Genomic DNA, 23,398 nt, shown 5'->3' on the forward strand with positions numbered 1-23,398 from the left:
ACTGCATACCTGTTGGCATGCCCTGGGGCACCCCTCCTCAGCTCATCAAGGTCACCTTAGACTTCTAGAACTCTCCAACTAGGCCAGTTTGCCCAACCCCAGGGTGAAGGAGAGCCAACATCCACCTCCTAGAGACCTAGGAGATTGGCCCCCAAGTGTCAAGCCCCTCTCTAGGACTCAGTCTCCTCTTTTGCAAAATGGGAGGGCGGGTGAGATGGATATTCTGTATGCCCCTATGTTGTGTGTGGTGCCAGGACTTCTTAGGGCAGGTGTCTGACCAGTGATAAGCACAGGGTCACCCAGCTTCCAGGCTGATTGTCCCCCAGCCCTTCCACACCATCCACTGACCAGAGGCTCAAGTAGCTGCTTCAGAAAGGCATGGGGCCCTTATGAGAGAGGCGTGGCCGCTGGCGGCGGAATTTTCTTCGACCTCCCTGCCAGGGTCCTGGTCCATTCCTCGACCCTCTGGGTTTCACCAGGTGGCGGACATTGCCTTCCTCCAATTCCCTCCCAGCAGAAGGCTGCAGCAGGGGCCCTGCAAGAAGAAAGCCTGTTAGCAGGAAGGATGATTCAAATGAGCAGGGGACCGCAGACCTCAGGCCCATGATAGGGAACAATCTCTCCATGAGGTGGCATTCATCATAGCTTCTCTTTGTTTTGTCTCCTATTGAAAATTTTGCAATTTTTACACTGTCCTAGGGGCAAATGGAACCCACTCTTCACATCTTGAAATTTATGGAGCTGAGTTTGTGTTCTTTTGACAGTTCTGTCATGTTTCTGTCAGGCACAAATTTGTTCTTTGTTTAGAACATAATTGGACAGGTGCCGTTTGGGGCATTATGCCTGTACTTGGCTGGACACAGCAAGCAATAAAGCCCCCATTGCACCCTTGCAACCAATACATTTAAAATACTTTAAGAATACAACATTATCAGTGAAATAAATCTCTTCCACCACGTAGATTCAAGTTATCCAGAGGGAGTCACATATGCTTTGTGATCCCTTTTCTTTTTTTCTTTGCTGAAGTATTCAGAACATAGTCATTGAGCTCCTAGGTCTTTCACTATGTGGTGGCCCACTTTTGAGTACTGGAGATCTTATACCTCACCCATGGTATCTCATCAGTGTGCAGGCATCTCCTGGGCTCACTTCTCCTGTGGCCACCCTGTGGGAGTGGCTGGGGGGCAGTGTCCTCTGACTCTTATGTGTGCCTTATGCTGGGTTCTACTCGGCCTGTGACCAGATTTAGAGGCTGGTAAATATTATATGAACGAATGAATGAATGGTCCCCTGAAGCAGCAAGTCTGTGCATGAGGAGAGGGCTGGGCTGCTGCCATTGGCACCTCCCTACCAGATGTCCTATCTCTGTTCATCCTCTTGTCACATGCATATCCTGTATCTGATATAAATTCTGGCCATTTCAATCTCAGTTGGCTTCTCTTCTGCTCTCTTGGACCCTGCTCTACATCTGTTTACATTTGGCTTAGAGTAGAAGCCTTCTGATGCCAGACCAAGCCCTGGCAGTAGACTCCAAGTGGTGCTGGGTGTTCTTGGTTTCGATGAGAGAGAAGGCATATGAGCTCTCATGGAGGTTGCAGCGGCTGGAAGCAGGCAGAGCAAGGAGATGACAAGATGGTACTGGGCAAGAGGCAGATTGGCAGGGTGCTTGTGCAATGCCTAGTACGGGGCTGGCCTGCAGAAATATGACTTCTAAGGCAGTGGTCAAAAATCCTAGCCTCTCTTCCCCAACATCATCAGATTCACCTTTAGCTATATCCCTGTCTCTTGAGCCCTAATTCCATCCATCCAAGAATCCCTACCACTAGTTTACAGTTTTTATATAAAACCACCACCACCCCATTGGCTTCTAGCCCCTAGTCCTGCCCCTGACCACTTCTCCTTTCCCTCCTCCCTGCCTTCAGCATCCTTCCTTGGTTCCTTGGCTCTTGTGATTCCTCCTCCACTTGCATACAATTTTCAGGTGTTTATCCTCCTCTTGGGCCAAAAGTCAGTGAGGTTTGTCCATAGGGCCCTCCCTGCCCAGGCTCCTGGGGCCCACTGCTCTCTACTTAGACACACCCACCCACTGCACACACATGCACACTCTAGTCTGCCACCCTCCTTCCCTGAAAAAAGTCACAGGCCCATTAGAACCTGGCTGTTTACCAGTCTCACTTCTGTACTTCTGGTAGAGATGGGTTAGTATGTCAGCTCCTCCCCTAAACCCATCACCTAATGAGAATTAAAATACAAATTACATTTGCACTTTAGGGCAGTAGGCATGGACAGGGGCCAGGAGGCTGCTTCCATTGGTCATAGAGCTATCTACCCTCTTGGTGCCATTAGAAAAGGGTCTGGGGCCTGGGAGAGGGAGAAGGGAAGGACGTTCACTAAGCCCCCTACCCCAGCTGTTTCAGCTTCTTCCCTGCTGAGGCTGGTAAGAATGATGCTGATGAGGCGTCAGTACCAGAGAAATACTTGGGGCAGGAAGGACTATTCTGAAGGCATGGCCAGGCACAGGGAAGGGCTCTAGGAGCCTTAACAATGTGAGACTTTGGTTCTTGCATCCCTACCAATTACTGGGAATGGGGTGGGCATGGGGCAATGGCACAGACTATGGCTCTAGGGGTACAGTAGGCATGGAGAAGAGAGACACGGTGTTCAGAATGGGAGGGGGGCATCATATCTAAATGCTCAACACCCAGGACTGAGTGTTGGTGGGAGGGAGGGTAGGGGTGATTGGGTCCTAAGAGGTGGAGGGAGGCAGAGAAACAGGATGGGGAATGAGGATGGTGCCTCAGACTCTGACCAAGGAGATGTCTAGACTCTAAGCCCACAGAGAACTCTCTGAGCTGATTGAGCGCTCAGCCAGGCCCTGGAGAGCAGCCACTCAGAAGCCCCTGGCATCTTGCATCCCATCAGGTGGGGGAGCGGGGGAGGGGGACTCGCTGTACTTGTAGCCGGAAGTCTGCAGCTCTTCCCGAACCCTGATCCCATCACCCACCTGTTTCCTACTTTTGATTCTGAGTCTGGCTCACCCTAAGATAAGCTGACACATGAAACCCAGGCTTTATCTTGTCCAAAGAGACTTTTAGAGGCTGTTAATTCTCATCATTGCAGAGGTCCTGGTTATACAAAAGAATTCCCTTTTATAAATGGGGGCCATTATCAGTACACTTAAATAGTTTCTTCCAACTCATTTGCTACTTAAAGGGAGGATGGAGCAATCCTCCAAAGAATCTCCAGCCTAGGGGGACTGGAGCCACTGCTCTCCAAAGTGCCATCAGCAATGAAACCCCAGCATCTCTACACTGACAACCACAGTCAGCAATGAACAGGGCTTGATTTTCAGGTAGACTGAACTCTTGGCCTGCCAATGCACAAAGAGGTATTTGTGACTTTTCAGGAACACACCAGCCTTACCAGGAATGACATACTTGTTTTTCCCCTTGTTATCAAGCCTATCTTGTGATTGCTTTAAAAGCCCACATGAGTGCTCTGGTGGGGACCCTGCTGGATATGTCCCCTCCACTACTCAGGTCCTGCATGTGTCTCCAGGATGAAGCCTTCTTTGTCTGCCCAGCTCTTCCATCCCAGTGCCCTGAGTGATCTTTTCATGCCAGTTTTGCCACACTTGGACACGTTATGTTCTGGCAGCCTGCCCCTCCACTTCAATTGCTTTAGTCTTTTGCCACCAAGAGGCCTGACTCAGGTTACCTAGATGCTTAACATATAGTAATTGGGGAAGGAGTCATGATTCCCCTGCAGGAGGGGTACAGCAGGTGTTCTCATACTATCATTGTGGCTGCAGGCTTGAGCTGGGGCCGGGGGTGGGGGGGAGAAGGAGTGAGGTACTCAGACAAAGACCAAGGACGACTTGGCCCTGGCCCAACAGCTCTCAGACTCAGAAGAGCAAAGTGTATCCCAGGTCAGGAAGCAGTGGAGTATGTGTATACTGGGTGGAGTAGGGGCATTCCAACTCAGGACAGAGTGTGTTATGGAAAAAGCATGGTTTTCAGGCCTGGGACTTTGACTGGAGACTCTGGGCCAAGGGCAAAGTGGTTCTGGGATTCCTGTTTCTGACCCAAGACAGAAGGAGGAACAGGACATGGGTACCTGGATCCTTGGCTGGTTGCCAACTGTATGGAGGTGCCCTTCCTTAGCTCCAGGAGAGATCATAGGGTGGAGAAGGCTGTGGGAGCCTTGGAAGTTTACTGTGCTAGGCTTAAGCAAAATGTGAAGGTAACAATTTTACCCAAATCAGGATAGATGGAAGAGACATGGCCTAACAAAGAAGGGTGAATTAAAGCAAGAAGTGGTAGGGTCTGGGCCAAACACAGTGTTTCCTCCCTTTGAAACCAGCTCTCCTCTTTACCAGTACTGCCCTAACAGCTGGCTCCCAAAAGGGTTCTAGAAGTGGTCAGTTGGCCAAAGGTTTCCCCATAGCCTCTGGGAAGCACCAGGTATGCAGATCAGGCAAACCCAGCTTTGTCTGGAATGCCCTCTCTGCAGCCATTCTTTCTTCCCTGAAGGCATCACCTTGGACTATTTATTAGTAGTGGTGTCAGGTGGGTGTCTTGTCTTGCTAACTGTACTGGATGATAGGCTCGTGGAGGACAGGCCCAGGTGATGTCTTTCATTCATACCTTTGCTCTCTTCCAACCATTTCCTGCCTGATAGGAGTTCCTGAGGAAAAAGACTGCTCCCTTTTTACCAAGGAGGTGGCTTACCCAGAGCTTGGGCCCGGAAAGGAAGACCACTAGACAGCTAGCTGAAGGCAGGTGATGCCAGACCCAACCAATGCTCCTTTCTGAGAAGCTAGGCAATGCTCCCAGGGCCAGGCCAGCACCATAAGACAAGAGCAAATAAAGGAGGAGGCCTACAACGAAAGAGAGATGGAGCCTCATGAGGCCCCTCAGAGGTTCCTGTGCTGTAGGCCATTATCCTGTTCTGGAGGGTCTGGAACCAAGTGGAGCCCAATGCTCTTCCTCTAGGAAACTTGCTGTCCTGCCCTCTCCTTCCCTCTGCCCCCACTTCCTTGTGACTGCAGCCCTGGCACTGGCATTAGTCCACCTGCTCTTGGCCTTTCCTTCTGTGGTGCCAGGCAGGCAGCAGTGACAGCCAGATCACAGGACTATGGCAGCTGGAGGTGGGAGCTGGCAGTCTCAGGACATACTGACACACAGAGGACGGGCAGCCCAGGGTGGGACTGCTGGGGCTTGGAGAAGACAAGGGAGAACCAGTGCCAAATATGCCAGGTGGGGGATGCGGTGCAAGTGAGGGCAAAAAGATTCACCCTCCCTGAGCTGCATGGAGGTGTCAGGTTAGGCACTGTTTTCTGGTTTGGTGCCTGGAGACAGGGGGGCTAAGGTGAAACATGCCTACTGGGGCAAAGGGGAGGCCTGAACCAAGATATTAAAGAACAGAGTCTGTGGGCCTCCTGTGCAGGAGCAGAAGAGACCAAACAGGACCTTGGAGTAAGGATGGAGAAGACCAGTCTGGCCCGGCCCTGCCCAGCTTGCCAGGGGAGGCTGCCTCTGCTCACATTCAGGCTGAAAGGAGCAACAGCCGGGCTCCACTCCTCAGCCCTGTCCAGTCCTGCCTATGCAACAGAGTCACGTCTGCTTCTTGGCACATCATCTCCAGTGGCCTGCGCCCTCAGACCAGATGAACCGGCGGTTCCTAACCTCCAGGGTGCAGAAAACCTCCAAAGAGGGAGCCCCACCCACCGGGCTCAGGTCAGTTCCCTTTACTGACCCACGAGGGGAGCGGGACATGTCCCCCGCCCCCGCCACCCTCCACCACGTGGGATGTGGAGCACGGGACACACACGCCTGAGGCCCTGAGCTCCTAGGACTGAGTGGCAACCGAAGGAGCAAAGCGCTGGCTGGTCGAGTGATGCCCGAGGCCGCAGCCAGCCGGTCCCCGGCCAGGGGCACCCTGTCAGTAGGCGGCCAGCACGTGGCTACTCCTGCCTGGTGGGTGCTTGGCTCTGGGAGGTAGAGAGCAGAAAGAGCGACAGTGGCAGTGGGCGAGCGGCCAAAGGAGCACTCACCTCCACACACCGCAGTCAGGGAGAGCCAGAGCAGCAGGAGCGCCTGCACCCAGAGCCTCAGATTCATGCTGGTCCTCCGGTTGCTGTGCCGCGGGCCTGGCCGGGAGGCGGGGAGGCGGAGAAGTCAGGCGTCCGCAGGCCAAGAAAGGCGCTAGCCACGAAGTGTGCGGGCTGATGGGCGCGGAGCTCGCGGGGCTCCGGGGCCGCGCAGCAGGCTGGCCGGTCTCGCCTGCTTGGGTCTCGCCTGCTTGCAGCCTGCCCTCGCCTGTGGCCTCTCTTCCAGCGGGCAGCGCCGCCAAGCTGGCTTCAGCGGCTCCGGGGATGGCAGCGAGCTCTCTCCAAGTGGCTGGCTGTTCGGCCCGCAGCTCCAGCTGCCCGTGGTCCAGGCTGCCAGCAAGAATGCTCCCTGCTCACTCTAGGGGCTGCATTTTGTAGCTTGTGGATTGGCCGAGAGCCCACTTGGTCATGTGGTCATCCGGCTGGAGGGGGGGCCAGGAAGAGGGAAAGGGGGCGAGCCTCCCGCACCGCCCCCCTCCCGGCACCCACTCTGCAACCCCAGCCAAGGTGCTAGAGGGAACCTAGAAGTGGCCCCACAACAAAGGCTGCACGGCTGCTCCGACAACCCACAACCGCTTTCCTAACAATGCCCGCCTTGCTGAGGCCAGAGGGTTTGGGAGACTTGAAAGGTTTCAAACACAGGAAGAATTTGGGGTGGTGGAGGGGCACATTTAACCTTTTCTCACCTCGCTTCCTTAACAGCTGTCAAGTATCCTGGGCACTCTGGGAAGGACCCGGCCCAAGCTGCCCCAACTCACCGGAAACGTCTCTGACCCTCTCCCTGCCACTCCGTCCAATGTATCAGCAAGGGCTTGACAAAGACCCACACACACTGACCCTCCTATGTCTTCTCTGAAACTTCAACTGGGTTTGTATTGAGGATGACTGCCCAGGCTAGTGCCCAAGACTGATTAATTGACCAATTACCTGGAATGCCCCAACTCAGCCCATCCAGCCCTCCTCTCGCCCCCCCCCCCCCCACGTTCTTCATTCTTGCAGCAGCACCTCAAATCACATCTTATCCAGAAGACTTCCCAGGATAACAAATACTCCAGGAGGGACTATCCCTGGGTCCCTCCTCATTGCTGGGACATGCAGCAGCTCCTGTGGTGTCCCTTTTCCTGTTTCCCATCATTGTGAGAGGAAGGCACCTTACCCAACTCCAAACAGTCTAGACTGGATTCATTTTGTATGTCCTTGGGATTCCTTTGTAAGTGGGCTCTGAAGTTGTTTGCCTTCCCAGACTACAGTCAGCTCCTACAGCCTGGGAGCTCCCAAGGGAAGAGACTGCCTCATTCATGGGACTAGGAACCCTCTAAAATAGGACCCTGTCTTCTAATTCTTCTGCATCTCTCTGAAGTCCCCAGTATCGGACTCAGCACATAGGTGGCACTCAACACATGTTGAAAGACTAAATTGAAAGATGTTTCCATATTTCAGCCAGCCAGGCAGTTTGCTTGAAGTGCAAGTCCAGATTTACACAAAAAATACATTGGACAGTGTGTATGTGTGCCATCAGAGATTAACCAAAGAATTTATATACTTGTTTGCATAGCCCATGGACACAGAAAATAGTGTAGTGAAGGCCTCCGGTGGGGTGGGAGCTGGGTGGAAGAGGCAAAAGAGGGAATGGGGGCCATCTGTAACATTGTCAATAATAAAAAATATATATTTTTAAAAGGTGTGAGAGACCATGGTACGTGTAAAATATATTTGAAATGTTAAAACAATCCAGTACATACCCAATTTATTTTATTTTTAAAATATGTTTTTTATTGATTTTTTTTTAGAGAGAGAGGAAGGGAGAGAGAGAGATAGAAACATCTATGTGAGAAACATTAATCGGCTGCCTCCTGCATGCCCCCTACTGGGGATCAAGCCTGTAACCCGGGCATGTGCCCTGACCAGGAATCAAACTGGGACCTCTCAGTTCATGGGACAAGGCTCAATCCACTGACCCTCACAGCTGGGCCATACACAATTTTATTTATGATTAGTCTCCACTGTAATTGTCAGCTCCACAAGAGTAAACTCTCCGCTTTGTTCACAGCTGTATCCCCAGATGTAGAACAGTGCCTGGGACATGGTGCTCAACACATAATTTTGAATAAATAAAAATTTCAAAAACACCCCTTTTGTCTAAATCAAGGTAGTGGGAAAGGAATAAATAGGGTTCTTGTAATAGCCTGTGGCTCATTAGCTACAGTCCTGTAGGAAAAAGGCAGAGATATGAAGCAGAGCACTTCTTCATTCATAAGGCCCAGGCTGTGAGCAGCAGGCATTGGTATCTGAGATCATTTTCCCTGTGCTATTTCCCTGGAAAGAGTCTTCCCACCAGGAGGAAAAACACCTGGCCTCTAGTCTCCACTCTTGTCTGCTGTAGGGCCATACTGTCATCACCTAAATTTATCAGGTCACATGAGAATGATCATCTCTGCCTTCCCCACTTCAGTGTTGCTATGGGATTAAATGAGATTATGTACCTGAAGCCACTGTGCCAATAGGAATGAACCCTTGTAGCGTTATTTTTAGAAACCATAATGTTCCAGCCCCTAATTGAGTAAGCCCATATACCTCCAAATGAGTGTCCCCCATAATAGGTTAATAGAAGCATTTATATGCAGTTAAAACTTTACTAGAATGTATATGGGCTATTGCTAAGTGGTTAGAGCTGCGCTTTCCCTGTCTTAGTCCCCAAAATTGCCAATCTCTGTTGGAGCTAATCCGATGAATGCACTTGATCCAGGAAGTTAATGAGTAATAGTGGTTTGAGGTTTTGCCTCCCAGGTATAGTATTCATTTTATCAGGGTCTTTGGGAGACAATGTCCTACCCCAAGGTAATATCAAGTTCCACTCTTTTGAGTAAGGAGACACTAGTGACTTTCATTTCACTGCTCTACACAGAGCTCACCTTGCTTTAAAGCCAACTCAAAAAGAGATTCCCTCTGGCAATTTACAACCTAACTTTCAATCTGCAGATCCAGCCACTGACACCTCAGAGTGCAATCCTGTTGCAGCCCATTCCTCTCTGCCTGTTTGCATAGATGATGATGATGATGATGATGATGATGATGATGATGATATAGCTTAAATTTATTGAATATATGCCATGTATCAAGCCCTGTTATGAATACCCTACATGTATTAACTCATTTAATACTCACACCTATGAAGTAGTCCTATTCCTTATCATCCCCATTTTATAGATGAGGCAACTGAGGCTAACAGATTAATAATTTCCCCAGGCCTGCCTAATTTCAAGGACCACACTTTTCCCTTACTGGGCTTCCAGAAGCAAATTCTCACTTAGCTAGGTCCATATATTCCTTGATTTGCACTTCTAACACTTAACTTACACTGTCTTGAATCAAATTAGGAAGCAGTGAGGCATGGTGGTTAAGCACATGGGTTCTGGAATAACGCTGCTCTGCCACTAAATAGGTAACTTTGGGCAAATTATTTGACCTTTCTGAGCTTGAGTTTCTCATCTGAAAAAGATTAGTACCTAGTTTTCTGAGTTGTTGAAGGATTACAGAAATCAATACCTATAAAGTACTTGGTACAGTGCTTGGTTCTCCTACTAAGGCAAGCATTGTATAAATGTTACATATTCTTATAAGTATTTATGTATATGTCTTATCAATACAATGAAAAGTAAGTCTATGTGTTCTCACCAGCAGTACTGGTGCCCAAAGCAAATAAATACCCAATAAATGTTCATCAAATGCATAAAGGAACTATATAGTCATACTAATAATCACTATGGGTTTATGATACATATCAAGCGTCCTTATTTAGATACTTTTATTTGGGCCAAATCATTACAACTTGTCTAACAGGTTCTTAGATGGGTCAATACTAACAGTTAAAAATAACAAAATTATGAACTCCCTCCACTCCCAACTGTAGTGATTGTTTTTACTGGAGTAATGTAAAAATTGGAGTGGAAAGAGGACATCTGGAGAATAATGAGCCTGGCCAGTATTCAAAGAAATCTCACAATAGAAAGAGCCCCAACCCCTCATTATGCATATGGAGAAACTGAGGCCCAGAAAGAAATAATAAATTGTCCAAGGTCATACAGAAAGTTGGTGGCAAAGTCAGGACTGGAGTCTGGGTCTAAATAACTCCCATCTCCTGTTTTTCCCTCTGTACCTTCCCAGCATAGAGATCTTACTCATTGGCTGAGCAGTGCCGCTGTGAAGGCACTCAAAATGGCTGTAGTTGGGCACGGGACCCTTTATTCCACAATCCAGCCCTCTGGAGCACCTCATAAATAGAATCTTCCCAATATGGTTTATCCAATTTATTCTCTAAGACATAAGCTAAATTAATGAGCAAAGAAGTTCAGTAACAGCAAAAAGTGTTGAAGAAGAGCCTAAAAGTTGCCCCTCTCTGGAGCTACCTAACAGGAACTTGAAAAACAGCAAAAAAGGTCAGCTGCTTAGTTGATGCCTCAGTAATTAGCTCCATGACAAATGATCTTTGCTTGGTTAAGCACCAATAGAGAACATGAATTTTCACTGTTCCACTAATAACTATTTGTCTTTCTAATTCTATTGGCTGGAGTTGAGCTTTCTTTTATTTAATTAAATTTTTGATCATCTTAATTTATTATTATTATTATTTGGGCTAGATTCTTTTTGTTGTTATTGTTATTGCTCAGTAATGCACAATATTTATTTTTTACTTTTACTGTTTGACCCCCTTTACCCATTTCTCCCAACCTCCACCCCCCCACCTCTGACAACCACCCCTCTGTTCTCTGTATCTACGAGCTTGTTTTAATGTTTTATTTTTAGATTCCACATATGAGAGAAATCATATGGTATTTGTCTTTCTCTATCTGATTTATTTCAGTTAGCATAATACCCTCAAGGTCCATCCATGTTGTCACAAATGAGAAGATTTCATTGTTTTTTATGACTGAATAATATATATATATATATTTCTTGCCCTGGCCAGTTTGGCTCAGCGGTTAGAGCGTTGGCCTGCGGTCCGGAGAGACCCGGGTTCGGTTTCCGCTAAGGGCATGTACCTCGGTTGCAGTTTGTCCCCGGCCCTGGTTGGTCGTGCGGGTGGCAGCCACTCGATGTGTCCCTTCACGTCGATGTTTCTCTCTCTCTCTCCCTTCCTCTCTCTCCCTCCCACTCTATCTGTACAAAAAATGGAAAAATATCCTCGGGTGAGGATAAAAAAAAAAAAAACAATTTCTTTATCCATTCACTGTCAATGGACACGTAGGTCATTTCCATATCTTGGCTATTGTAAATGCTGCAGTGATCATGGAGGTGTATATATTTTTTTAAGTTAATATTTTCATTTTCTTTGGATAGATACTCAGAAGTACAATTGCTGGATTGTATGGTAGTTCTATTCTTAATATTTTTGAGGAACCTCCATACTGTTGTTTTATAGTCACTGCACCAATTTACATTCCCACCAACAATGCACAAGGGTTCCCTCTTGTCCACATCCTTGACAAACTTTATTTCCTGTCTTTTTGATGATAGGTGTGAGGTGATATCTCACTGTGGTTATGATTTGTATTTCTCTGTTAATTAATGATGTTGAGTATCTTTTCAAGTGCCTGTTGGCCATCATTATGCATATTTTGGGATACTTTGTAATAAATTAATTGACCATTTATGTGTGGCTTTATCTTTGCACTCTCTATTCTGTTTTATTGATCTACAGGTCTGTTTTTTTGTTTGTTGGTTTGTTTTTATCCTCACCCGAGGACATTTTTGCACTTACCTTCAGATAGAGTGGGAGGGAGAGAGGGAGGAAGAGAGAGAGAGAAACATTGACATGAGAGAGATACATTGAGTGGTCGCCACCCACATGACCCCAACTGGGGCCGGGGACAAACCGCAACCTAGGTACATGTCCTTAGCGGGACCGAACCCGAGACTCTCTGGTCCATGGGTCAACACTCTAACCACTGGGCCAAACCGGTCAGGGCTATGAGTCTGTTTTTAATGCCACTACCATACTGTTTTAATTACTATAGTTTTGTAGCATATTTTTAAGTTAGGGACTGTGATTTCTCTAACTTTGTTCTTCTTTCTCAAGATTGCTTTTGCTAGTCAAGATTTTTTGGGGAAAATGTCTATTTATATATTCTTTCCTTTTATTTATTTATTTAGTTTAATTTTTCATTTATTTTTGTTACAGATGTTTCTCCTTTTTCCCCCATTGACACCCTCATCCTGATCCACCCCCCATCCCCAGCATTGTTGTCTATGTCCATGGTTACACATACATGCATATAAGTTCTGTGGATTATCTCTTCCCTCCTCCCTGACCCCCTCTTCTGAGGTTGTCAGTCTTTACCCTACTTCTATGTCTCTGGGTCTATTTTGTTCATAGGCTTCTTTTGTTCATTATATTCCACAAACAAGTGAGATGATGTGATATTTGTCTTTCTCTGATTGGCTTGTTTCACTTAGGATAATACTCTCCAGGTCCCTTCATGTCATCTCAAAGGATAAGAGATCTTTCTTTTTTACAGCTGCACAGTATTCTATTGTGTATATGTACCACAGCTTTTTTATCCACTCATCTGTTGATGGACACTTGGGCTGTTTCCAGATCTTAGCTATTATAAATAGTGCTGCTATGAACACAAGGGTACACATATTTTTCTGATTGGTGTTTTAGGCTTCTTAGGATATATTCTTAAAAGTTGGATCACTGGGTCAAATGGCAGTTCAATTTTTAACTTTTTGAGGAAACCCCAATAGGTTTTCCATAGTGGCTGAACCAGTCTGCATTCCCACCAGCAGTGTACTAGAGTCCCGTTTTCTCCACACACTCGCCAGCACTCATTGTTTGATGACTTGTTGATGGCAGCCATTCTAGCAGGTGTGAAGTGACACCTGATAGTCGTTTAAATTTGCATCTCTCTAATGATTAGTGGTGCATTTTTTCATATGTCTCTTGGCTATTTGTATGTCCTTTTTGGAGAGGTGTCTGTTTAGGTCCTCTCCCTATTTTTTAATTAAAATTTTTGTTTTCCTTTTGTTGAGTTGTATAAGTATTCCATATATTTTGAAAATTAACCCCTTATCTGATGTACTGTTTGCAATTATGCTCTCTTATATACTGGGTTCACTTTCCATTTTGATGGTTGTTTCTTTTGCTGTGCAGAAGCTTCTTAGTTTGATGCAGGCCCATGTGTTCATTTTTTTTCTTTGTTTCTCTTGCCTTAGGCATTATATCAATGAAAATTCTGCTGTGTGTGATGTCTGAAATTTTGTTGCCTACATTTTCTTCTAGAGATTTTATGGATTCATGAGTCACATTTAAGTCTTTTTATTTATTTTTTCTTTATTTATTTTAGAGAGAGAGGAAGGGAAAGGGAGAGAGAGATAGGAACATTGATGAGAGAGAACATCAATTGGCCACCTCCTGCATGCTCCTCACTGGGGACTTGGCTCACAACCTGGGCATGTGTCCTGACCAGGAATCAAACCAGAGACCTCTTGGTGCATGGGTTGACGCTCAACCACTTAGCCACACTGGCCAGGCACATTTAAGTATTTTATCCATTTTTAGTTTATTCTTGTAGATGGTGTAATTTGATGGTCTGACTTTTTTTTTTTTTCATATAGCTGTCCAATTTCCCCAGCACCATTTTTTGAAGAGGCTGTCTTTCCTCCACTGTATGCTCTTGTCACCTCTGTCAAATATTAATTGAACATGATGTCTTGGGTCAATTTCTGGGTTCTCTGTCCTGGTCCATTGATCTATATGCCTATTCTTGTGCCAGTACCAAGCTGTCTTGATCACAATGGCTTTGTAGTATAACCTGATATCCGGTATTGTGATCTTTCTCACTTTGTTCTTTTTTTTTTTTTTTTTTCAAGATTGCTGTGCTATTTGGCATCTTTTTTGGTTTCATATAAACTTTTGGAGTATTTGATCTAGTTCCATGAAATATGCTGTTGGTATTTTAATGGGGATTGCATTGAATCTATAGATTGCTTTGCATAGAATGGACATTTTAATGATGTTGATTCTTCCAATCCATGAACAAGGTATATGTTTACAGTTTTTTATATCTTCCTTTATTTCTTTTTTCAATGTCCTATGGTTTCTAAGAACAGGTCCTTTACTTCTTTGGTTAAGATTATTACTAGGTGTCTTAGTTTTTTTGCCACATTGATAAATATAATTTTTTTTAAAGTTTCTCTTTCTGTGAGTTCATTGTTGGTGTAGAAGAATGCCATCGATTTCTTGATGTTAATTTTTTATCCTGCTACTTTACCAAATTCATTTATTAGCTCTAGTAGGTTTTCGATGGAGTCATTAGCGTTTTCTATCTACAATATCATATCATCTGCAATTAATGACAGTTTCACTTCCTCTTTTCCTATTTGCATGCCTTTTATTTTTCCTTCTTGTCTAATTGCTATGGCTAAGACTTCCAGCATTCTGTTAAATAAGAGTGGTGAAGGTGGGTATCTTTGTCTTGTTCCTGTTCTTAAAGAAAATGCTTTTAGTTTTTGCCCATTGAGTGTGATGTTGGCTGTAGGTTTTTCATATATGGTCTTTATTTTGTCGAGGTACGATCCCTCTAATTCCCACATTGCTGAGCGTTTTGATCAGAAATGAGTGCTGGATTTTGTCAAATGCTTTTTTAGTGTCTATTGATATGCTCATATGATTTTTATCTTTCATTTTGTTTATGTGGTGTATCACATATATTCATTTGCAAATATTGAACCCACCTTGCATCCATGGGATGAATCTCACTTGGTCCTGGTAAATAATGTTTTTTGTGTATTGCTGGATCTGATTTGCTACTATTTTGTTAAGGATTTTGGCATCTATGTTCATCACGGATATTGGCCTGTCATTTTCTTTCTTTGTAGTGTTTTTATCTGGTTTTCTAATTCTACTTATGCTGGCTTCACAAAACTAGTTCGGAAGTCTTCCATGTTCTTGAATTTTTTGGAATAGTTTGAGGAGAATGGATGTTAGATCTTCTTTGAATGTTCCATAAAACTCCCCCTTGAAGTCCTCAGGGCGTGGGCTTTTGTTTGCTGGGAGTTTCTTGATTACATCTTCAATTTCCTTTATTGTTATTGGTCTGTTCAAGTTTCCTATCTCTTCTTGGTTCAGTTCTGGGAGACTGTGTTTCTAGAAACTTGTCCATTTTGCCTAGATTGTCCAATTTGTTGGTGTATAATTGTTCACAATACTTTTTAATGATCCTTTGTATTTTTGTGATGTCAGTTGTTACTTCTCCTTTGTTTCTGATTTTGTTTATTTGGGTCTTCTCTTTTTGTTTCTTGGTGAGTCTGGCTAAGGTTCCATCAATCTTGTTTATCTTTTCAAAGGATCAGATCTTTATTTCGTTGATCTTTTCAATTTTTTGTTTAGTTACTGTGTTGTTTATTTCTGCTCTGACCTTACTATTTCTTTTCTTCTGCTTGCTCTGGGTTATTCTTTTTGTTTACTTTTTATTTCTTTATGTTGTGAGGTTAGAAAGTCAATTAGGAATTTTTCTTGTTTCTTGAGGTAGGCCTGTAGTTCTATGAACTTCTCTCTCAGGACTGCTTTTGCTACGTCCCATAGATTTTGTGTTGTTCTGTGTTAATTTTTCTTGGTTTCCAGGAAGTTTTTAATTTTTTTCTTGATCTCCTTGATAATGCATTTATTGTTTAATAACATGTTATTTAGCCTCTATGTGTTTGAATGTTTTTGTGTGTTTTTGTTGTAATTGATTTTTAGTTTTATGCCATTGTGATCTGAGAAGATGCTTGATATGATTTCAATCTTCTTGAACCTGTAGGGACTTAGTTTGTGTTCTAACATGTGGTCTATCTTTGAGAATGTCCTATGTGTACTTGAGAAGTATGCGAAATCTGCAGGTTTGGGGTGTAATTCTCTGTAGATATCTTTTCAATCCATTTGATCTAGTGCATCATTTAGAGACTCTATTTTCTTGTTAAATTTTTGTCCAGAATATCTGTCCAGTGATGTCAGCTGGGTGTTGAAGTCCCCTGGTATGATTGTATTGCTGTCAATTTCTCCTTTGTAGTCCTCCAGAACTACCATAGTGTTTTTAATTACTATAGCTTTGTAACATTTAAAAAAATTAGGGAGTGTGATTTCTCCAACTTTGTTCTTCTTTCTCAAAATTGATTTTGCTATTTAGGTTTTTTGTTTCTTTGTTTGTTTGTTTTGGTGTTTCCACACAAATTTTAGGATTATTTGTTCTATTTCTTTGAAAATTGTCATTGGAATTTTGATAGGGATTGCATGGAATCTGTATATTGCATTGGGTAGTATGGATATTTTAACAATGTTAATTTTTCTGATACATGATCATAGAATATCTTTTCATTTATCTGTGTCTTCTTTAATTTCTCTCATTAATGTGTTATAGTTTTCAATATATCTATAGGTCTTTCACCTCCTTGTTTAAATTTTTCCTAGGTATTTTTTTTAAAATCCTCACCCGAGGATATTTTTCCATTTATCTTCAGATGGAGTGGGAGGGAGGGAGGGAGGGAGAGAGAGAGAGAGAGAGAGAGAGAGAGACACCAATTGGTTGCCTCCCACCTGACCCTCACCAGGGCCAGGGACCAAACTTCAACCAAGTTACATGCCCTTGATCGGAACTGAACCCACAACTTTTTGATCTGCAGACTGATGCTCTAACTGCTGAGCCAAACCAGCTAGGGATAGGTATTTTATTATTTTGATGGATTTGTAAATGGTATTTTTAAAAATTTCTCTCTCTGTTCATTATTGGTATATAGAAAGACAATAGATTTTTGTGTATTGATTTGATTTTCTGCAACTTTACTGAATTTATTAGTTGTAACAGTTATTTAATGGAGTCTTTAAAGTTTTCTACATATAATATGTCATCTGCAAATAGTGACAGTTTTACTTCTTTCTTTCCAACTTGGATGACTTTTATTTATTTTTCTTGCCTAATTGCTCTGTCTAGAAATTCCAATCCTATGGTGAATAAAAGTAATGAGAGTGGGCATTCTTGCCTAATTACTAATTTTAGAGTGTGATGTTAGCTGTAGGCTTGTGATATATGACCTTTATTATGTTGAGGTACTTCCCAGTTATACCCACTTTGTTGACAGTTTTTATCATAAACTGATATTGAATTTTGTCAAATGCATTTTCTTCTTCTATTGAGATGATTATTTAATTTTTATTCTTTATTTTATTAATGTGATGTATCACACTGACTGATTTGCAGATGTTGAACCATCCTTGCATTCTTGGACTAAATCTCATTTGGTTATAGTGTATGATCCTTTTAATGTATTGTTGAATTTGGTTTGCTAATATTTTCTTGAAGATTTTTACTTCTATGTTCATTAAGGATGTTGTCCTGTAAGTTTCTTTTCTTGTGGCATCCTTGTCTGGTTTTGATATCGGGGTAATACTGGTCTCAGACCAGAGCTGCCAACGGAATGCTTGCCATAGAATACATGCTTAAGATATATACAGCAATCAACATTCCCATTTTGGGTGTGCAACCATTTTAATTAGAAAACATGATGTTAATTGTGCAGAACCTAGACTGGAACTAAGTCTATGAATCAAAAAATGGTCATAGCCATTTGGAGGAAGAAAAACTGGCTGTTGGGATTTGTTAGACTTTGTTAGGGTTTCTTCTTCATCTAGCTATATAATTCCCTCCTCTCCTTGGTGTACAATGTCTCCTAATCCTGGTCACAAACTGGATCTAGCTCTGGTCACAGATGGAGAGCTTGTCTTACAAACTTGCCCTTTCCCCAAGGACACAAATACTTACCATTAAAAAGTATTGCTTTTGAAAAAATTAGAGAAGTAGCCATTTTGCAACATAACCACAACTACCTTAATTCACATCCTTGATATTTAATACTATATCAGTCCCATTGAATGCTAAATCCTTCCACAGGGTAACTTTCAGCCACTTCCAAATCAGCTCCAAATTGCCCAGAAATGCTTATTCCACTTATATATTTCTTCCAAATTTTTTGCAAACTACATACATTCTCAGATTCTCTTATCAGAGGTTCCCTCACAAATATACCTCATCTGACACAATAATAATGTTCCTGAAAAATATGATAATGGAATTCACATAGTCAGTGATAGCTCAAATGTCTTCAAAGAGTTCACTGTTCACTAGTGGGACAGGTCCTAAAAGGGATCCTACAAGAAGGTGAAGAATTGCTCCTCTGTCCCACCACCATCCCAGCCCCATTGAGTTGCACCCTTTCCCTTATATCCTGCCAGCTTGCTTCTGATCCTTTGGCCCCTCCCAGAGCCATGTAGGTCTCTATTTCTTTTGTTGGTCTTTCAGAGCAGTTCCATTTCCTCTGCACACCCTCTATGACGTCTCCTAGGAGCCTCCATCCTTCCTCTCCTCTAGAGTCTATAAATACTTTGGTTCCCCAGGGGAGGAATGCAAATTCCTTCCTCAAGCAGCAAGGACCTGTGAACTAAGATAGCCACACCTGAATGAACAAGCTTATCTCCAAGTTTCAGTGGGATATTATACCATTCTTCTTGCTTTTCTGGCTAATCTTATCCAGGTGGGATGTTATATGATCTCAAATCTGGCACTTTTGTATGCTGAGCCAGAACAGATTGTTGGAAACTAGGTATTGAGTCTATGACCAGTTTCATTACAGGCTTAGAGCTCAAAAATAATGATGTTAAACTCAGAGAGATAATCTGGTGCAGCTTTGCTCCATCCCAAGTTTGTACCCCTAATGTATTTTTTTAAAAAATAAAGTATTCAGAAATTGTCACCAATCACCACATGAGCTCTAACCCTGGCCACAGACAGATCTTCTTGGCTTCTCACTTCTTCATTATTCATACATTTCGTGAACACATAAAGAGTGAATTCAGTAATATACTAACCTGAAAAAGGTAACATTTTTTGGGGAAAAAAAAGTAGCCATTGTACAGCAAAATCCCATGTATTAGTTTTCTGTGGCTGCTGTAACAAATTACCATAAAGTTAGTGGCTTTAAAAAACAGAAATTTACCCTCTCAGTTTTGGAGGGCAGAAATCTGAAATCAAGAAGGCTCTATTTTTCCTTGCCCCTTTCACCTTCTGATTGCTCCATGCAGCTCATTCCTTGTCTTGGGGCTGCATCATCTTCACATATCCTTTTCTTCTTCTCTTTGTGTGATCTCCTTCTACCTCTCTTTTCTAAGGACACTTGTCACTTGATTTAGGCCCACCTAAATAATCCAGGATGATTTCATCTTGAGATTCTTAACTAAGTTACATCTGCAAAGACCTTTTTCAAATAAGTTTACATTTATAGATCCCAGGGGTTAAGACATGGGCATATCTTTTGGGGGAGCCACCATTCAACCCACTATACCTCACTGCCTCCATTCACATCCCTGCCATGCTGAAATAGAAAGAGCATGAACTTTCTGTCAATTTTACTTCCAAATATCTCTCAAATATGTAAAATCTCTGTGTTTTTGCTGTCCTGTCCTCATTCAAACCCCATCATTCCCCACACATCATTTTCCATAGCAACCAGATTGGTCATGCCAGTCTCCTATGCTTGAAAGCTTTCTGTGGCTCCCCATGGCTCTGAGGATCAAGACTCAACTATTGGCCACAGGGCACCCTGGTCTGCAAGGCCCTGCATGATCTAGCTCCCACCCACCTTGCCAAACTCCTTTTTTGGTCTTGCCCCCTCTTTCTATCTTGCAAAGCTACGCCCCTTGTTGTCACAATGCCTTTCCAATACTTTTCCCTCTTCTTGGAGAACTCTCTTCCCCACACTATCTTCTCCTGGCTAATGTCTATCATGCATTGGTTCAGCTTTAAGTTCAAATAACTCTTCCTCAGGAGATGCTTTCCCTGACCCCCAGGCTGGCTGAGATTTCCCTGTAATAACATCTTTCATAGTTTGCAATTAGATTTATGTTGAATTAATGTCTCTCCCCACCCACCTAACCCCCAACTAGACAGAGTTCCACAAGGGCAAGAGCTGTGACTATCTGGTTTCATTACTATGTCTTCAGCATCTAGCCAGTGTCTGACACATAACAGGTGTTCAATCATTATTTGAATAAACATATGAATTAATTAATTAATCAATCCATACATCTATATTCTGATCCCTCAAGTTTCTCTCCTAAAAAAAAATAGAGAAGCAATGCCTATTTCACAGAATTGAATAAGGATAAAAGTGAGATAATGGAAAGGAAGGGGCTTCATAAACCATGAGATTCCTTACTAATTTAAGGAATTATAATATTTGTTAATGTAACCAGCCTTTTATAGGAAAGGGAGGTAAACTGCACAGGGCATGGGGCAGCCGGAGAAATGAGAGTAGAGGTGAGAAAGGATTTTGAGGTCTACATTTTTTCTGGATAAGAAGAGATTTTGTGGCTTTGCTGTGTAGGATAAAATTATAAGAACGCTCACTTCCCCTGCTTCAGACTTGAAGCTATGGCTTATCACCCTACAGGATCAAAAGAAAATGCCACTTCTCAGGTATAAATATTGCCTGAAGTCAATCCAGGCATTTAAGATTTTAATTGTCTTCCTTTAAAGCATATGCTCCAAGTGCTAGCTGAGGATAGGGTGACAGCCTGGGCTGGGCCCATCTCTACCCATGCTTCCCATGAGGTGATCTATCAGCCATGACACTGGCTTAAGGCACTGCTCAGGTGACAGATGACTTTGAAGAGAGCCTCTTGGCTTTTTATTCTTTCTCTTCCTTGCCTTCTTGGCTTTTACTGCTAACAGGTGGGGAGGGTATCACTTCCTTCCTCCTGCCCCTCTAGCATGTCCATCTAAAAGGCATCCCTGGGGGCTTGACATTCCAGGTTTTCAGTTTCTTACGTTGGTTTCCCCAGACCCCATCAAGTCATAATCTCCTTTCCTGCAGGGAAAAGACACTTCCACCTCTTCCTCCATATCCTCTTAGCTCCTTGCTTTGGGTCAAGAGACCTAAAAAGGCCATTTCTCATTTCCATCTTGTCTTTCATTGTTTTCCCCATGGGATGTCTGTATTCATGGCCCTGAGATGCCTCACTGGTCTGGAATGTCCATGGCGAGCCAATCCTCTGAATCATAGACTTAGAGAAATTGGAAAGAGCAGAGCTCATTAGGCTGTCATTTCCCCAGTTTCCTCCACTGACCTGGATGTCTTCCCACTGCCTAGATGGTGTGCTTCCCTGCTCCACCGTCCCACTGGGCTTTGAGGCTTTGTCTGTCTACACAGTTCTAGAAAGGTGAAGAAAAAGGCATGAATCTGAGCAAACCAAGCAAAATCCCCAGTATTGTCTCAATTATTTGGGCAGTCTAATACAAAACACTATTTTGATACAAAGCTTTAGGATAATTCCCTCTAATAGGTGCCACAGAACTGGAGCTGAAAAGGACTTTGCAGCTTATCTGTTCAAAGACCTGCTCCTTTTTGGTTTATATCTTTATTGAGATATAATCAACATACAGTAACCTGCACAATTTGCAAACTGTGTAAAAACACTGTTACAAGCCCTGGCCAGTTTGGCTCAGCGGTTAAAGCATCGGCCTGCGGTCTGGAGAGACCTGGGTTCGGTTCCCGCTAAGGGCACGTGCCTCGGTTGCAGTTTGTCCCCGGCCCTGGTTGGTCGTGCGGGTGGCAGCCACTCGATGTGTTCCTTTCACATTGATGTTTCTCTTTCTCTCTCTGTTCCTCTCTCTCCCTTCCACTCTACCTGAACAAAAAAAATGGAAAAATGTCCTCGGGTGAGGATAAAAAACAAAAGCCAAAAACAAAAAAACTGTTATAATTTGCTATGTTATGACATACATATCTCCATGAAATCATCACTGCCATCTAGTTTCTATCACTCCCTGAAATTTCCTTCTAGCCTTTTGTAACTCTTTACTTAATTCCCTCCTCACTCTCCCCAGGCAACCATTGATTTGCTTTCTGTTACTATATAGTTCTATATAGTTTTCATTTTCTACAATTTTATGTATATGGCATAAATTAACATGCATTTTTATGCTGGCTTCTTTCACTCAAAATAATTATTTTGAGAACCATTCATGTTGTTGTATGTGTTAATGGTGTCATATGTATTAGTAGGTTGTTTCTAATTTTGTCTATTGTGAAGAATGCTGCTATGAACATTCATGTACAAATTTTTGTATATGTATATGTCTTCAATTATCTTGGTTATATACCTATGGGTGTTTCCCTGGGTCATATGATAACTCTGAGTTTAACTGTTTTTAAATTAAAGTATCATTGTCATACAATATTATATTAGTTTCAGGTGTACAACATAGTGACTTGACATTTATATACCTTATGATGTTTAACCTTTTGAGGAACCACCAAACTATTTTCCAGAGCAGCTGTTCCATTTTACAACTCCACCAGCAAAGTATGATGTTCTATTTTTCTTCATTTCACCATTTTATTATTCCTTTTTTCTTTTTATCCTCACCCAGGGATATTTTTTCCCATTTATCTTCAGATAGAGAGGGAGGGAGGGGAAGGAGAGAGAGAGAGAGAGAGAGAGAGAGAGAGAGAGAGAGAGAGAGAGAGAAATATCGATGTGAGAGAAACACATTGACTGGTTGCCTCCCACATGACCTCAACCAGTGCCAGGGACCAAACTGCAACCAACATATGTGCCCTTGACCAGAATCAAACTCGCGACTCTTTGGTCTGCGGCCTGACACTCTAACTGCTGAGCCAAACCGGCCAGGGCTTGTTCATCTTTTTATTTTAGCCATCCTAGTGATGTGAAATTGTATCTTATTGTGGTTTTGATTTGTATTTCCCTAATTACTACTGATATTGAACATCTTTTAATGGTTTTATACATCTTCTTTGGAGAAATATCTATTCAAGTCCTTTGCCTACTTTTAAAATTGAGATAGAAGTCACATAACACGAAATATACCATTTTAAAGTATACAACTCAGTGGCTATTAGTATATTCACTAAGTTTTGCAAACATCATCACCATTATCTAATTCCAGAACATATCCATCACCATAAAACAAACTCCATATTTATAAGCAGTCAGTTCCAATTCACCCCTATTTATACCATCTAGCAACCATTAATCTACTTTTGGTCTACATGAAATTACCTCCTAATACATTTAATATAAATGGAATCACATAATATGTGACTTTTTATAAATGTTTTCTTTCACTTTGTTTTTGTAACTTGTTTTCAAAGTTCATCCATGCGGTAGCCTGTTTCAGTATTTTGTTTCTTTTTATTTGTTTGTTTAAATTAATTGTTTTTTTTTAAATTGTT

The 23,398-nt window shown here is 43.0% G+C and overlaps 1 protein-coding gene across 1 annotated transcript; it reads right to left on the reverse strand.

Moving 5' to 3' along the window:
• Positions 1-368: 368 nt before the first annotated feature.
• On the reverse strand, positions 369-6,122 carry APLN (apelin). The gene is made up of 2 exons (XM_036270038.1): positions 6,056-6,122; positions 369-535 (listed from the first exon to the last, which is right to left on the reverse strand). The coding sequence occupies exons 1-2, from the start codon at positions 6,120-6,122 to the stop codon at positions 369-371; spliced, it is 234 nt and encodes a 77-aa protein (XP_036125931.1).
• Positions 6,123-23,398: the final 17,276 nt, after the last annotated feature.

This window comes from Molossus molossus, unplaced genomic scaffold, assembly GCF_014108415.1.
Source record: "Molossus molossus isolate mMolMol1 unplaced genomic scaffold, mMolMol1.p scaffold_m16_p_2, whole genome shotgun sequence".
NCBI classification, from domain to species: Eukaryota; Metazoa; Chordata; class Mammalia; order Chiroptera; family Molossidae; genus Molossus; species Molossus molossus.

What these genes read in the sequence shown, in the direction of transcription:
- APLN (XM_036270038.1), bottom strand. Translation starts at nt 6,122, where the DNA reads ATGAATCTGAGGCTCTGGGTGCAGGCGCTCCTGCTGCTCTGGCTCTCC. An exon ending in CCTGACTGCGGTGTGTGGAG is followed by an intron (nt 536 to 6,055) that starts GTGAGTGCTCCT and finishes TTCTTCTTGCAG; the next exon opens with GGCCCCTGCTGCAGCCTTCT.